The sequence below is a fragment of the Cryptotermes secundus genome, unplaced genomic scaffold (genome assembly GCF_002891405.2).
Source record: "Cryptotermes secundus unplaced genomic scaffold, Csec_1.0 scaffold550, whole genome shotgun sequence".
Classification (NCBI taxonomy): Eukaryota; Metazoa; Arthropoda; class Insecta; order Blattodea; family Kalotermitidae; genus Cryptotermes; species Cryptotermes secundus.
The window spans coordinates 330,543-347,122 of NW_019724591.1; the positions used below are offsets into that span (position 1 = coordinate 330,543).

The 16,580-nt window shown below is 41.6% G+C and overlaps 1 protein-coding gene across 1 annotated transcript; it reads right to left on the reverse strand.

Moving 5' to 3' along the window:
• Positions 1-758: 758 nt before the first annotated feature.
• Positions 759-13,874, reverse strand: LOC111862365 (trypsin alpha-3-like). The gene is made up of 7 exons (XM_023847682.2): positions 13,713-13,874; positions 11,746-11,813; positions 10,925-11,019; positions 7,169-7,313; positions 5,195-5,305; positions 3,403-3,540; positions 759-2,024 (listed from the first exon to the last, which is right to left on the reverse strand). The coding sequence occupies exons 1-7, from the start codon at positions 13,762-13,764 to the stop codon at positions 1,791-1,793; spliced, it is 843 nt and encodes a 280-aa protein (XP_023703450.1). The 5' UTR covers positions 13,765-13,874; the 3' UTR covers positions 759-1,790.
• Between the last annotated feature and the right edge of the window lie 2,706 nt (positions 13,875-16,580).

Below are 16,580 nucleotides of genomic sequence, written 5' to 3' on the forward strand. Positions count from 1 at the left end.
AGTTATCCTCACGAGGCTGAGTGAACCCCGTTCCAGACCCATACTTCTCAGAGAATCTGATAGCGCCGGGAATCGAACCCGGGACCTCTGGATTCTTAGCCAGGAACTCTGACCACTAGACCACAGAGACGGTAAGAGTATGGGATTTAAAATATAAAGTTATCCCCGGGCTTAATTAAGTAAGCACCACGCCATGAAAACTTAACTAGGAGCGGAGGTATAGCTCCCCCATTCTCAGCCTCGGCATTAGCTGGCTGTAGGTCCTTCTCAAGAAGGAAGCAGCTCAATGGAAGTGGTTATGCAGTTCGTTTCCAGCGGAGCACGTAGAATGGTTTCCATGCGCATGGCTTCACTGCACCAGTTGTAGAACATGTGAAGTGATCAGGTCAAATGTTGGAAAATAAAAGAAATAGCATTAATTGGAGATACCATAGTATCATAATTATTTTATTTACGAAAAAGTAGTACATCATGAGAAGTAATACCTTTTTGGTTTTGACGCCGTGTAGGTTGATAGAAGTCTACCGACTTCCCTTCTAAATGTCACTTGGCTTCTACCAAATTATACGGCTTTACAACCCAGGAGACGTTACGCTCATAGTCACTTCTGTGATTGTAACGATCACATTTATTACCTCAAATACAACACATCATCTTGACATTCGAATTATTATGAGAAAATGAACGTACATAAAACAAATTATAAATTACGGGGGAGAGTCAGTAAACATGTCACAAATGGAAGTAAAACAGCTGTAATGGATGTAATAGGTTCTCTGTGTGTATCACTAGGTAGCAGCACAGTCCAGCTTCATTATAGTCTAGGTAGCAGACACACATGAGTATGTTCAGATGATGGTTTCAGTAGTCAAAATGGCGACCGTGCTTGAGAAGTGAAATACCGAAGAGCAGCATTCTGTTGCGCCTTTTTGTGGAAAAAGTGGCTCAATGCAAAATATATTCATGAAGGAATGTTTATCGTTTGCGTGGGTAGTTTTTGTCGTGTGAAGTGGTTCACAACTGTGTCGAGAAATTCTCTCAAGGTCGGTCGAAAGCCTCAGATGATGCCCGACCAGTTGCGGAAGTGGCAGAGACAACAGTCAAAACACTTCCATACTGTGGGTTTCGACGTACCAGCAAAACGACGGGACAAATGTATCAGTGTTGGTGGAGGATATGTCGAGAAATACTACCACAGTCAATAAGTTCGTGGACTGGCCGCAAAGCGTCGTTGCAGTGCACTACAGGGGATAGGTAGAGGCATGATCTGATGCCCTGTCAGTTCATTTCGTTCATTTCTCGTCACAGCAAGAGGCAGTTGTGTGCAAACAGTGTAAGCAGAATTTCAAATGTAAAAAAATTCGACATTTACAAAAAGTACAGAATTCGATAACTTGTAATATCTATTAGCTGTTTATCTGAAGTACTCAAGTAATAGAAAGAATTACCTTATCATGTAACATTTTTTAGGAATTCATCTGAACTTCTCAATCAAGTATCGGAAAGAATTTACTTAGCGTGTGACATCTCTTGGCAGTTTATCTGAGCTACTCAGTCAAGTATTGGAAAGAATTTCCTTAGCGTGTGACATCTCTTGGCCGTTTATCTGAACTACATAATTAAGAAAACTCTGGAGAGAATTGCCTTATGCATATTTCAACTTCTTGGGGAGTTTCTGTATACACTATTTTACTCATGAATTCTTCAGTCTTTTGATTCGGCGCTGTTGAAGGTAAGGCTGGCACTTTTTCGGTAAAAACATCCGACGCAACTTGCTGCAGCTTTTTGCTCTACGTTCTCGTGTTCCAGAACGTCAGAATTGCCACCAACATCGCTAAAATCGTGAGACGGCAGAAGCTTTTGGCTGTAGCAGAACTCAAATCACTTATCGTTTTCTCTATCCAGGCTGTATATTTGGCCAGGTCAGTATACACACTCGGCTTGTTCTGCTTGCCGCAGTTTACAGAGTGAGACATTACTCCTGTCAGTTCCCCATCACACACCAGCGGGTCGCCTTCATCCAGCTGCAACAAATTTTACAAATAATTAACGAAGCACAGTGACAACTTAACGCTATCAAATGAAAGGCTTGTTGTGTTACAACATAAAGTCAACAGTTTTTGTGACGAAGCATTTTCCTAATGACTGCTCAGCGAATTTCCTCTATCAAGGTAAAGATAAACACTCTGTAACAGACCATGAAGACCCACAGGTTTGTGGGACGTCGAGGCTCCCACATTTTCTAAACAGTCGGCTTACAGATTGCGGTAAGGTTGTCAGCCTTACTCGCTGGCCGCCCTATACCTCCACCAGGAAGATTCCTGGTACTCATTTCTGTCAGAGGCTGAGTCGACCTCAGGGCCATAGAACGGCTGGAAGGATTATCTCAATTTAAAAAATCCAATGACATCGGGAATCGAACCCGCGAATTTTCATCTTCTAACATAGTGCCTCAACCAAGTACTCTACCGCGTGCCCCGTCCTGTATCAATGAATGAAGAAATGAGGACGTGCGATGCTGTCAGGTAAAAGGTAAAGCTACCAGTGAGACGTCGAGGCTCTCACATTTTCCAGACACACGGCTCACAGATGGCGGTGAGGTTGTCAGCCTTACACGCCTGACGACCCTCACACCGAGGAAGAATCTGCAATAAAGCGTGTCTAATCATCTTTTAGCGTACGTAATCATAAGACGGAGACGGAGATAGTTACGTCATCGTTAGGGAATTAGTGGAGTATTTTTTTCAACAATACGGTTGGAACAAAAATCGCCATACTCTGCATCCTGTTGAACAAGCAGTTTTTTCCTTCTTTGAGATTACTTGTTCAAGGCACGACTTGCCAACTTAACAAACACAAATAACAAACTCCGTGGCTTTAGTCCACAAGTAAACTATACCGACCGAGCGATCGGCGCTTATCGGCGAAGTTAGTGCCAACTTTAGCGGAAAGAGGGTGTCACATGGTCAGCGCAACGAAGCGCCATGTAAGAAAAAAATAAGCAACTCTACTGATTATGAACAGTGTACTCTCATATTTAAGTTAAGATCTATATTAAGAATCGCGGGGTTACCGCTAAGATAGAATAAGATGTTACAAGAATGTGCCGCAGAAGGCCGGATAGGCATTGCCTAGGCCTTTTTGTATTTACAATATTTTTTCTACAATAAAATATTCCCACGGTCATTACTTTCGGTTTTCTAGACCGGGGCCGCTATTTCCTTGAAATACCTCCTCAGTTATCCTCACGAGGCTGAGTGGATCTCGTTCCAGACCCACTACTTCTCAGAAAATCTGGTAGCGCCGGGAATCGAACCCGGGACCTCTGGATCTGTAACCAGGAACTCTGACCACCGTAAGTCATGTCTTAAACAGGATGTAGCAAGTATTTTTAATACTTACGAAGCATGCGTTATTTTCTTGGCTTCCAACGGCACATATCTGCGCAGACGCAATAGTCTGTCCGAGTTGTGTCGTACAGTATTCGTTGTTCACGATGGACAAGTTCAGGGTCCGAAGAACAGGGAACGACTGACCATTCTGTAACATTAATTTTAAAACTAGTGAAGTTTCCCTGTGCTTCACTAATTAAATGCTACGCCATCAAGGCGTATGGGGAGAGTGGATGTATGAATAATTATTTTTTATCTCGGTGTTAGCTGGAGGTGAGGGGCGAGGTTCATGTCCCGACGTCATTACCCCCAGGGGAAGAGCTCCCGATACCCATTGGAGACGAAGTTGGGTGGACCCCAGAGCCGGTTTGGACTTCATGGAGAAATGAGAACCCTTGACACTACCGGGAGTCAAACTCCGACCCCTCGGTTGTCCAGGCCGTAGCCAGTCGCTATACCGACTGCGCTATCCAGGCTCTCAACATTAATTTTATGGAATTGAAATTCAGAATACCACCCAAAATGAAGGTGAACGAACTTAAATGAGTCAGTTGACTAACTCCCGCAATGACATGGCCAGCTCGCGAAACATTTGCTTCGGATGAAGCGTAATCCGTGCTCGAATTTCGGCTTGTTATGTTCGCACTGAGACACTCTACTGAGCCTCCGAGTTGGTTCAAAAACAAGAAAGTCTAATCCTTCGCTGAAGGAGGATAAATTGGCGGAGGGCGGGGCTGTAGCACTAATGGAAGAAGTCAGAAATGTAGAGAAAATTTTAATCGGAGAAACTGAAGAGGAGGGCCCACTGGGATAGGTAAACATATATGGGAGGATGATATTAAAAATGTTCTTAAAGAAATAAGATGCTGCTTTCCAGTAGTTTCATGTATGTAAAACAGAGATTTCTCTCAGAACGTACACGTAACGTTCACAATATTGTCTTCAATAGAGCTTCACAGATTATTGGCTGAATATAAAATATTTCGTTGATGATACTGTGGAACGTAAATCCGTTGCTAGACAACAACCGCGAAATAAGCAGCTATACAAGAGCCTTTGCTAGATAATGGTTCTCTAAACGAAGGCCGTTGCAAGATAATGGCCGTAAGAGACACGCACATAACAATAGAACTGTTTTAAGCAGTGTTTCCTTTGCGGTCCGTTCCGATGTGTTATAAGCAGGACAAGTCTAGAGTTTAGTTAGATGTGAGACAGTCGTAGGCCAGTAAGGACGTGAATACGGAAGTTGATTAGGCTACGGCGTTGGAAGCCGTTACCAGGTGACCGGTGAAGATACAGTAAACTGAGAAGATTTAGTGCGTGCTGTTGTGAATTATGCATATCGCTATAGTTACTTGTAGTTAGGATCTGTAAGTGTGTAATAAATTTATTTACCAATGAAACTCCGTCTATGTTCACTCAATAACGTGACAGTATCTTTACGTGTGTTCCTGTCGTCAATGTATAGGGACTGAGTGGTGATTCAACCTGTGAAGTTGCATTGAAGGTTGTATATATAGTGTGACATGTCTGCTGAAAGCCAGGATAGAAAAACCAGAGAAAACGTCCGTTGCTAGGCAATGCCTCTGTTTTGTGACCGTAGCAACAGATACACACGCAACAACAGAGGAATTGTTGGATGAGTTAAAGTCTTGGGTTAGATGTGAGAGGGTCGCCAGCCGGCGAGGGTGGAAGCCGAGGAATCTACACAGTTGAGAACCGTTACCAGGCAACGTATAGTGAAGAAAATGTATATAAGTGATTAACTAATTCGTACTTAAGTACGAAATCTTTGTTCTCACCCAAATATCGGATCCCCATCCTGTGAGTGTACAAATGGTTCCTTCAGCAGTGGAAGTACTTCTTACTGACACGGCGTCAGCAGTTTCCTGTATTCTCACGTTACTTCTCAGCTACAAAAGGAACGTAACATGTTTAGAAATACGGCATGGAAATCTGAAGTCTTCAGTGCAGCGTTGTAGTTCAGTTGGCAGTCTTAAGTACACAACACTTAAATGACGTCATCACTCACTCATGAGACCTTCTTGAGAAGCCGCCAATTCTGCAGCTACTCAAGAACTTCCCAGCATTTTACGGAACCCGAAGGTTAATTGTCGTGTTCACAAGAGCCCTCCACTCTTGAGTCAGATCAATCCAATCCATCCCATCATATCTCTCTAAGACCCATTTTAATATTGTCCACCCACCTACGCCTTGGCCTTCCCAGTGGCCTCTTTCCTTCTGACTTTCCCATCAATATCCTATATGCATTCCTCTTCTGTACAAGTTATGATACCTGCCCTGCTCAACTCATCCTACTTGACTTGATCATTCTAATTATATTTGGAGAAGAGTACAAGTTATGAAGCTCCTCATTATGCAGTTTTCTCCAACCTCCTGTCACTTGATCTCTCTTCGGTCCAAATATTCTCCTCAGTACCCTGTTCTCAAACACCCTCAGTCTATGGTCCTCCCTTAATGTCAGAATCCAAGTTTCCGAGCCATATAGAACCACAGGCAAGATTACAGTATTGTATATTTTAGTTTTTATGTTTTTGGACAGCAGACGAGAAGACAAAAGTTTCTGGACTGAATGGTAACTAGCACTACCCGAGTCATATTTTGTGATATTGTTAATCATTTAAAATACCATTACAAACTGGACAGCAAGATGTCTTCTATGGGACAGCGTGTTTAGTCACTCTCACGTGGCTGGATCAGAAGATGACTGTGGTTCCATTTTATACCTCAAACTCAGCGAAACTTTAAAACTAGTGATCCCTTTTCTTATCCCTTTCTCCTGAAGACGGAATTAGAGACAATTACCGAAGTGCAGTAATATTAATCCTTTCGGTTCTGACATTTTTTTTTTGCCAATTTAGAATAAAGAATTGACAAAGGATGTAATAAAGTAACCTAATCCGTCATGGAACGTATATGTACGTCCGTATCACACGAAAGGTTGATATAATCGAATAATGGACAAAGGACAAAGTAACAAAAGATCATTACCGGAGGGCTTTAAATTTGGTATGAAGTTGGAGACTTGGGGCTCTCAAATCCTTAATTTTTTAAAACATTATCTTCTGTGATATGAAGCCGTATAGTCTTGTAGATGTTTACGGGTGTTTCAGAAGAACTAATTGCCTCATTCTTCAGGGTCGTTGTATAAGCCCAAAAAAATCCGTTTTCTGTAGTCCGTAAGCAAACCGTACCCACCGAGCTACCACCGCTTGTCGGCTAAGTTAATGCCAACTTTTGCTGATAGAGGGTGTCACGTGGTCAGCGCAACGGATCCCCACGGCCGTTAATCTCGGTTTTCTAGGCCGGAGCCGCTATTTCCTTGAAATAGCTCCTCAATTATCCTCACGAGGCTGAGTGGACCCCGTTTCAGACGTATTACCTCACAGAAAATCTGGCAGCGCCGGGAATCAAACCCAGGATCTCTGGATCTGTAGCCAGGAGGTCTGACCACTAGACCACAAAGACGGTCCATTAAATCAGCGAAGCAAGCAACAAATAAGGCCACACTGCTTGCCCTTTGCTTTTTTCTTCTCGACATATTCTTCGACCCTGAAGTTGGAGACAATGCGTTCCGCCGAAACGTCAATAAATTTCTACAAAAATGAACGGAATTACGTCACTGAGAATAGTACGTTTCTTACTTGTGGAAACTTTGGAATTCATAAACATGGGGAAATTTTGTGGTGAGCTCAGTGACTACTAACTTTTGAAAACTGAAACCCTGGAGTCAGTACTGAAATTTAGATACCAACCTTCAGGATAGCCAGATCGTTTATCCTGCCATCTATGTTATAGTCCTCGTGAGCGCGGATGACCTCCACGTCGAGAAGTTGAGACGGGGTTTCGTGCGTCAGGTTATTGTTGCCAACCAGGACTTGTGTTTCAGAGGCAGTTCCTCTGGGAACAAAGATGTGAATCAAACATTACGTTTCTGGGCACGCGGTAGCGTAGTCGGTTGAAACATTGTGCTATAAGCCAGAAGGTCGCGGGGTCGAATCCCGATGAGGTCATTTGATTTCTCAATGTCGTAAGGCTTCCAGCCACACTATGGCCCTGGGGTAGACTCAGCCTCTAACAGAAATGAGTACCAGGAATTTTCATGCGGCGTAAAGGGCGGCCTGCGCATAAGGCTGACAACCTCACCGCCATCTGTGAGCTTTACCTTTACTAAATTGCTCATTGCACAACAAATGAACCCGGCACATAAAATGTGTAGTGACGATGGGAAGAGAAACACGTGAAGTGAGGTTCCTGCGACCACCGTTAGGTGCGCCACTCACGAATAATCTAAGAAGTACTGATGTAAGGAAACAACTGTGAACATAAATAACGGTGGAAGAGATATAGCAATACAAAACGAAACAGCATAGTTATAGAGAAAGACGCTTCCTGAACGTTTAGCATTGCAAGCATATTTTACCACCATATTGGAAGACAGGACATTATGTGTCCAAGAAGAAGATAAACACAACTATTTGTTTAGTCTTCGAACGGGTCATGACTCAGTCCTTAAGTTAGCACAAGAAGAATATATAAAATATAAATGTGAAGGAGGTAAATTTGTTCCTCTGCCTAATTATGTAACATGAGATGGAGGAATAGCTCCACGTATTCATAATTTTGAAAGTCGAATGTGTCAGTCCATTCTCACATGCCACCGCTTTACCGCCGGAGAAATAGCTACCGGTACCAATCGGATAGCTGAATGGCTAGGGGCCCAAAACGGTCCGGACGCGATTATGAAGAGAGAAATCCGCCCGGAATCGAACTCGGTCGTCCAGTCCGTTGTCTAGCCACTTTATTGAGTACGCCCTTCGCGGTATGCAATGTGGAGCTCATCAATATCTGTAGCTCTACTAATACCTTTACATTTGGTGAATACTGAATGGGGCAGAAGAAAGAAGACTAGTTTTTCTGATGTAAGAAAAGGAAAATGGAGTAAAATGGAAGAAATGATAAGGAACCAGGAGACTAGTGGGAGAGGGAGGAAAGACAGTAAGGAAAATATATATGGAGAAATGAAGAAGAAAAATAAACAAAGGAAAACAAAATTGTTTACAGCAAAGTTTCCAAGTTTAATTTTGCCACGGAACCCTTTAACAACCGTAGAATATTTACGGAACCACTAATAAAGTTCTTATGTATGTTCCTAAAAAACCAGACCATAGATAAATGAGGATAATAATAAATAAACGTTCAACAATGATATGATATCAACATATTATTTAATTCTACATATTTAGACACAAAAATCACATTTCACGTGAAGTGAACGATTAAACATAAAATTAATGTCACATATCTACAATTCATAATTTTTATATAGTAGAATGAAACAGCGTTATAACGGAACCGGACATAACAACCAAACCTACGAGTTTTTAGAGATGTTGAGGCACTCTGAAGAGTTTGTAGTTAGAAAACTATTTAAAATAAATAGGAAGCCAATATAAAAACATTTATACAGAATGTCCCGGGAGGAAGGTAAATATTCTTGGTGAGATACTATCGGTCACTCTAAGCAGAAAGTGTATATGTACATGTGTCCTATTCCGAACGGTTTCCGAGATAGAGCTGTTTCAGTGCACAGTACACTGTACACCAGGCATGTCAAACTCAGCTTGTACAGAGAGCCACCTCAGCCCTATAAAAATAGTCTAGGGCCGCACTTCAAAATATAAATATACATTAGATTTTGATACAAGGAAAATTAATTCTATTTATTATTTAGAAATAATTTCAATATAATTACCTAAAGTGGAACACTTATATTTTGTTCACGAATCAAACATGTAATTTTACTTTCTATTGCACAACAGAAATAAGCGATTTCTCATTTTTCTTGAAAAACACGGCGCTCACTTTCAATATTTCTTTTTTTGCTACTTCAATTTTTTGAAAGCGACATTGTCCTTTGAAAAGTTAATGTACATATACAAGAAAACCCGTAGTTGATAATTTAATGTTTAATTATAACCTTTATACGTTCATCACAATGTAACATCAGCACCTGTCGATGTGTGGAAAAGAACTGAATGACAATGTACAAGAGACTACCGGACTAGTAGGAAGGTGTATCTTGTCTCAATGGTCATAAAAGTGAAAGTTTGCTGGCAGCCCATTAGACAATGGCTGGGGGTTGCAAGCTAGTTTTGAAGGTAGAAATCCCTTGCACTTGTCTGTCAGTTACCACCCTCCTTGCATTCTTACTACGCCTCCAAAAGGGATTCTTAGAAATACTTGGGGTGGTGAGGCTGTGCGAATTTTAGTGCATTACCCTTCTGAAATACAGTAGTTTGTCCTTCACGAACTTTACAAACCGTTAGTTGGACAAACCCTTCTGCAATTCTCAGAATCACTTTTCCTGCAGCCTGCTAATTTATGTCTGCGTGAGACTTCTTATCTTCTGGTCTGTCGGGAAACTGTCTTTACAAAAAAATTTCTACTAAAATTTTAATATTGATTTTAATATCAATTAGCTCTAAAAGTTGAGGGGCGGCACTTTGGGGCTATGGGGGCTGCATGCGGCCCGCGGGCCGCATGTTTGACATGGCTGATGTACACTGTACAGACGAGCAACACGCCATGTCCTCACACGAGTTGCACCGAGATAGAGCTATTTCACTGTACAGGACACTACACTGTACAGACGAGCAACACATCATGTCCTCACACGAGTTGCACCGAGACAGAGCTATTTCACTGTACACTGTACAGATGAGCAACGCGCCATGTCCTCACACGAGTTACAAAGTGCATTTATGTTGACGGTAGAATTCTCGGAAATATATTATACTAGGTAAACCGTACCAACTTTGTCACCTGAACAGTAAATACCGGTATTAGAAACAGTACGTAATGTCTCTTTCTTATTAACAGTTTTGGAACTGCACAGTGATATAGCTCTATCTCGGAAACCGTTCGGGATAGCACACATGTACATACAACATATTTTGCTTAGAATGACCGATACTATGACCTCCCAGGATATTCACCTTTCCTTCTGGGACATTCTGTATAATCACATTGTGACATTGTGTGTTCCTGTGGTTATTTCTTTTTGGCTACGTATCCTATAGTGTACTTCCGTAAATACACCATCACACAGTTACAAATTGTATTGGCGATAACGTAAATCCTGTCCTCATATTGCCGATCAAATTGGCCGCGTGGTCTAAGGCATGAATTCTCTTCGCCCGCTCTAACACTGGGATCGTGGGTTCGAATCCCATTAGAGGCATGGATGTCTGTGTGCGTTTATTCTGTGTTTAGGTAGGGGTCTTGCGACGAGCTGATCCCCGTCTAAGGATACCTACCGACTGTGTACACGTATGTGATTACAAAACTGAAAAATCGGTCAAGGCCCAGCAAGAGATTGTAGTCATTGATGAATGAATGTCTCCTTATTAGTCCCTTTTAACGAGGGTTTACGCTAAAGGAATTTTCCTGTGGAAGCCCGGGTTTCCGTGTAACTCCACTAAGGAAACACTGGTCCATATAAAACTTACAGATGGGCGCAAAACGCAGACGTAAGGACATAGTTGTCTCTGACAAGAGCTCCCGCACAGCGGAGCGTTAGTGTCTTGCTCTTGACTATGGCCACCTGCAATGAAAGCAGAGACATCTGTTATTGAAGCTTTTTTTGTCGCTTATCTAACTAGTCTAGCTACATTTTGTCCCTGTAACAGACCGTGGAGGCCCATAGATTTGTGATATACTGAGGCTCCCACATTTTCTAGACAATCGGTTCACAGATGGCGTGGTGCTATAAGCCATAAAGTTGCGGGTTCGATTCCCGATGAGGTCATTTGATTTTTCAATTGACCTAATCCTTCCCGCCGCACTATGTCACTGGAGTCGACTCAGCCTCTAACAGAAATGAGTACCAGGAATCTTCCTGGGGGCAGAGGTGCGGCTAGCGCGTAAAGCTGATAACCTTACCGCCATCTGTGATCTGAATGTCCTAGAAAATATGGAACCCTCGACGTCTCACAACTTTACGGGCCTCAACCGCCTGTTATAGGGACAGCTCTACGTTTTTACTAGGTGGCCTTGCTCGGACACCTTCTCCTTATTGCAGCTTTACCTCTGTGCAATGAAGCCTCTCTATGAACTAAACTGACCCTAGATAGGCCCAAGAGCAGAGTTTTTGAGAAGAAAAGTATTTCCGTGCCTCGAATCGTACCCTGATTCGTCTATCGTCCATTCCCTATACCAGTCACTTTGTGTGACATTAGTGTTAAACTGAAACTTTTTTTTTTTTTCATTTTCCGTGAATCTGTTTCATCGAATAAAATTACGTATCAACTGTAAGGCTCTTGAGACTCACCTGATAAGGAAATTCTCCGATTCGGGTCTCTGTCCCTCCTGAAATCCTAGGTAAGGCGCTCCCTGAAACTGAAATTGCGGATAGGAGCAACTTAATTTGGATTTGATAACGAAATATGAGGAATTCAAATAGCATAGAACTGGGTCTCGAAATTAAATATTATCTTTCGTCCAACCATATTTTTAAGACATGTTTAATGTAAAGGCGCGTCCACATTACTCGTGCTCATGTGACTCGCTACGCTCGCGAGTAATGTGGACGATATGACAAGTCACGAGACAAGCAAATTTTAAATTTTTAATTTAAAAACTATAGCCAATAAATTAAAATACGACTAGAGCCTATACACACTACGAGTAAATATACGGATCCTCACGCGCCGAAGCCTGGCGAGCAATTGAAGTAGTGTGGACGAAGATTTACGGGCACATGTAGAAGCCAGACGAGTCTCCCGAGGAGCACTAGCATGAGTAATGTGGACGCGCCTTAAGAACGGCTTTAGTAACCATAACTAGTTGGATGCAGCGTAAACATTTAGAATAAGAATAAAAATACATGGTGTACCAAAAATAATGCCCGGATTTCAAACACCTGCATCTCAGAAAGAAAACAGATGTGACAACATTGTTACGTGCACGGTAAACATCTGAACTATACAGAACTATAAGGCTTATTTTTGACCATATCCATCGTCTTTTATATATAAGACAAAAAACCACAAAACACTGTCCAGTGATTGAGACTAGCTCTTTCTAAGGGGCCCAACTGAGTAGGTTTATCCTACCCTACCCACCTGAAAACGGAGACAGATGCAGTCTCCGAAACGTTGTGGTCTTTTGTCTTTTACATACCAGACGATGGATGAAGCCCAAAACAATCCAAAATAAGTACCTTATATTTCTGTACAGCATACACCATTGTCAGAATCATTTCAAGTCTATCTGAACTATACTTAATGGATAGCAGCTTTGATTGCAGTTTGTGCGTAATCAGTAGAATGTGTACCGTGAAATTCCAGAATTCTCTTTGGAACACCTTGTATATGGTCCTTTTTGTTTTCACAGTACTTAGTTTATTTAACAACTATTTTTTTCAATTGCGTTGAATAAATTTTCTCTTTAGATTGGAATGTACGTCCTAAATCTAAATACGAAGAACAGACTCTCTTCGGAGAGAGTAACACTTATATCGTAACTTCAGGAGGCTCTTTCTGAGGCTATCCTGAGTCAAAAACACTGTATCAGCATGGCTACACAGAGGGAACGCGGTAGCGTAGTTGATTGGGGCACTATGCTACAAGCCGGAATGTCGTGGGTTGGATTCTCAATGAAATTACTGAATTTTTCAATTGACCTAATCCTTCCAGCCGCACTATGGCCCTGGGGTCGACTCAGCCTCTAACAGAAATCAGTATCACGATTCTTTCTGGGTGTAAAGTGCGGCGGGCGCGTAAGGCTGACAACCTCACAGATATCTGTGAACCGATTGTCTAGAAAATGTTGGAGCCTCGACGTCTCACAAACCTACAAGCCTCTACGGCCTGTTACAGGGATACCGTTACTTTTCTTTATGGCTATACCGAACACATTGGTGTTCCGGGAGATTTTCGTTTCGGATCTCGGTCGAAACACCAGCTGTTATGAGCTTTTTCGTGGTTTCCGGCAGGCTATATAGCAGGAATGACCAAACTTAATGAAAATCGAAGCCATATACAATAATTTTCAGAGGTTGGTGAGCCGCAAAATGTCGTGAATTGGATGTCGCAGGTACGTGATTTTCACACGGCCGATTTTGCTTAATACTTAATCAATTTTTTAAATAAATGGATTTACTAGTATATTTTTTTTCTGCGAGCCGCATAAAATGTTCACGGTTCCTGAACCACAGTTTGGAAACTTCTATATATTAACAGTGTCGGAAAATTTCCCCCTCGTAAAGAATGTATCTGTTATATCTTTGTAGCTTACCCGAAGCAAGGAGTGGAATCACTACAAACACGAATGTTCCTAATTGTTCCATCCCTTATCAGCTTGTAGCTCACTAATACTGGAGGTTTCACTGATTCTAAGTGAATATATATATGATCAGGTTTATCTCGTGTCGTTACGTGGACCACTTCTCTTTAAATGCGATATCGCTGTTGTCGTCCTGCTGCTCTCATGAACTGTCGTACTTCGAAGGAATAGACTTATTTCATGATCAGCATTTATCTGTGCGGTCAAATGACGTTATATATTTTTATATACGTCATAATAAGGTAGGGTTGGGCAAAATGGCGGCCTGCATATATAATAAGGGCCAACATTACTTCGAAACATTTTCGCGGTAATAAAATACGTTAACAACAAACCGAAATGTAACAGTGTGTTTAATGATATTTTAAATAATAATAATGAGATTATGTTGGATATTGTCCACTATCATAGTCAAATTTAAAATTATACCACGTTTCGGAGGCTGGATCTGCTTCTGTGATCAGATATAAAAAATGGGAATATTCCTATTCACTTTGATCTTTTAGACAGAGAAATTTTCAATAAATAACTATGTCGAAGGGGCTTAAATGAATAAGATAATTTCAATTTTTATATCAGATAAAGGAAGCAGATCCACTTTTTTAAATTTTAAAACTGGAATCATTTCGACATGAACACTTTTTGAATGATAGATTTCTATAATCCTGGCATTCTTTATCAATGACCCTGTATTTACGGCTTTATATCGATAAATTTATGTGACCCACGAAATGCATATGTGGTCGTTATTGGCCGTCCCTGTTATATCATCTACGTCATTCTGCATATGAATGTGACTCTCTTATGGTTCATGAAACACGTTCAGAAAAAGTGTCAATTCTGACTAAATGAAAGTTAAGATAATATATCAATTGTACGTGTTTTATATTGGTGGGATAAACATAATACATTGTGATACCTAACAGTTTACATAGTTTTGCGAATACAGTATATAATTAAAGTACTTGATAAATACTCACGTCACAGTTCCTGCTTGAATTTTTTTTTTTTTTTTTTTTTTTCCACATGCGTAGATTCGAAGTTCAACCGTCAAAAGAACGCTGGAATTGTGTCATTCTCAGCTTAAAATATTGCAACAGAATTGGAAATCGTAATGTACTACACTGTATTGTATGAGGGCCGGGCTAGCGCAGTCGGTATAGTGACTAGCTACGGGCCGAACGACCGAGGGATCGGAGTTCGAGTCCCGGCGGAGGCCAGAATTTTTACTTCTCCATGTCCAGATCGGTTCTGTGGCCCACTCAACCTCCTATGAAATGGGTATCGTCGGCTATTTCCACGGGGGTAAAGCGGCCAGGGCACGAAGCTGACCACTCGCCTCGAACTAGTGCTGAGGTCAAGAAAACATGGATCTATACATCCACTCCCCCATACGCTTTCATGGCATAGTGTTTAATTAGTTAAGCACAGGAAGAAATTTACCTTTTTAATACTTACGCAGTAGCGTAGTTGGTTGAGGCACTATTCTACAATCTGGAAGGTCGCGGGTTCAAGTCCCGATGAGATAATTGGATTTTTTTTCAATTGACCTAATATTTCCAGCCACAATATGGCCCTGAGGTCGACTCAGCCTTTAACAGAAATGAGTACCAGAAATTAATTAAATACTTTTTCTGGGGAGTAAAGCGCGGCCGGCGCGCAAGGCTGACAACCTTACCGCCATGTCCATGGTTTATGCTGACCGTCTTACAGTATATACACTTTTTCACCTTATTCTTCACTTCCACACTACATGTTTCGGCACTTATGTGCCATCTTCAGGTGTCTATATGCACGTTAAACTATTGTACTGCATGCCATAATGTCTTCATTCTAAAATGACTAAAATCTGTATTCGTCATATAGGACGATGAATTCTAAATAATAAAACTTTTCAGGATTCTTCCTACGTCGCACTCAAACACGCGAATTACGCCAATCCTCTTTTATGTGAGCACTCTTCCTACATATATTTGTGTATCATGTTCTGCGTTGTGTTTTGCGCCTGTTACTGCGTGCGTTGTACTCCTACACTGTATACACTGTAAGACGGTCAGCATAAACCATGGACATGAATCAGTGTAACAGGATTTTTTTTATTGTGAGATATAAGAGTTTGGCGTCGGGCTGGAGGGCCCATTCTGCCAATTACAAGCTTAAGTTAGAATTTGTAACATGCTTACAAATAGGTTCAGAGTTAAGGCATATTTACATTGAGTTTACAAGTAGGCTTAATATGAAACAGGTTTATAGCATGCTGATGAGTAGGTCTAAACTGAAATAGGTGGCTAGGTGGAGACAGTTGTTGGTGGAGTAGATACGGTTTGTATCTAATTTATATAGCAAGGACTAAGGTATGTTCATTAAATGGTGACGTCGATGCGGGTTAGGTAGCGAGCAATCGATGCAATAATCCCAGAGTCCACGTCCCTGAGGAGGGGTTCGATCTTGTACGGGGGGTATTCATTGCGCTTAATCGGGTTCCTGAACATGTCTTCTCGTGCCGCATCAAATCGTTTGCATTGCCATAAGATGTGATTGGGAGATTCAGTGTTTTCTCCGCAGTCGCAAATCGCGTCGGGAACAATATTCAGTCTATGGAGGTGGGTTTTCAGGCAGTAGTGCCCGGCTAGAAGTCTGTTGAGCGTGACGATGGGCTTCCGATGGAGCTTAATCTTGTTGAACCAGGGGTAAGGTACATCAGTGAAGTAATTATCGAAATACTATTTTCCTTTGTGCGCTCCCGATGAGTAGCCTCATGCGTAAAAATCTTTAACATTTTCTGTTTCCAACAGGCTCTAAGGTCGGTCCAGGGTAATA

Bases quoted from the DNA above. Each gene is read 5' to 3' on its own strand.
- LOC111862365 (XM_023847682.2), bottom strand. From the start codon at position 13,764: ATGGAACAATTAGGAACATTCGTGTTTGTAGTGATTCCACTCCTTGCT. The intron at 11,814-13,712 runs GTAAGCTACAAA...CCGCAATTTCAG, and splicing joins GATTCCACTCCTTGCTTCGG to TTTCAGGGAGCGCCTTACCT. The intron at 3,541-5,194 runs GTGAGAACAAAG...TTAATGTTACAG, and splicing joins GATGGGGATCCGATATTTGG to AATGGTCAGTCGTTCCCTGT.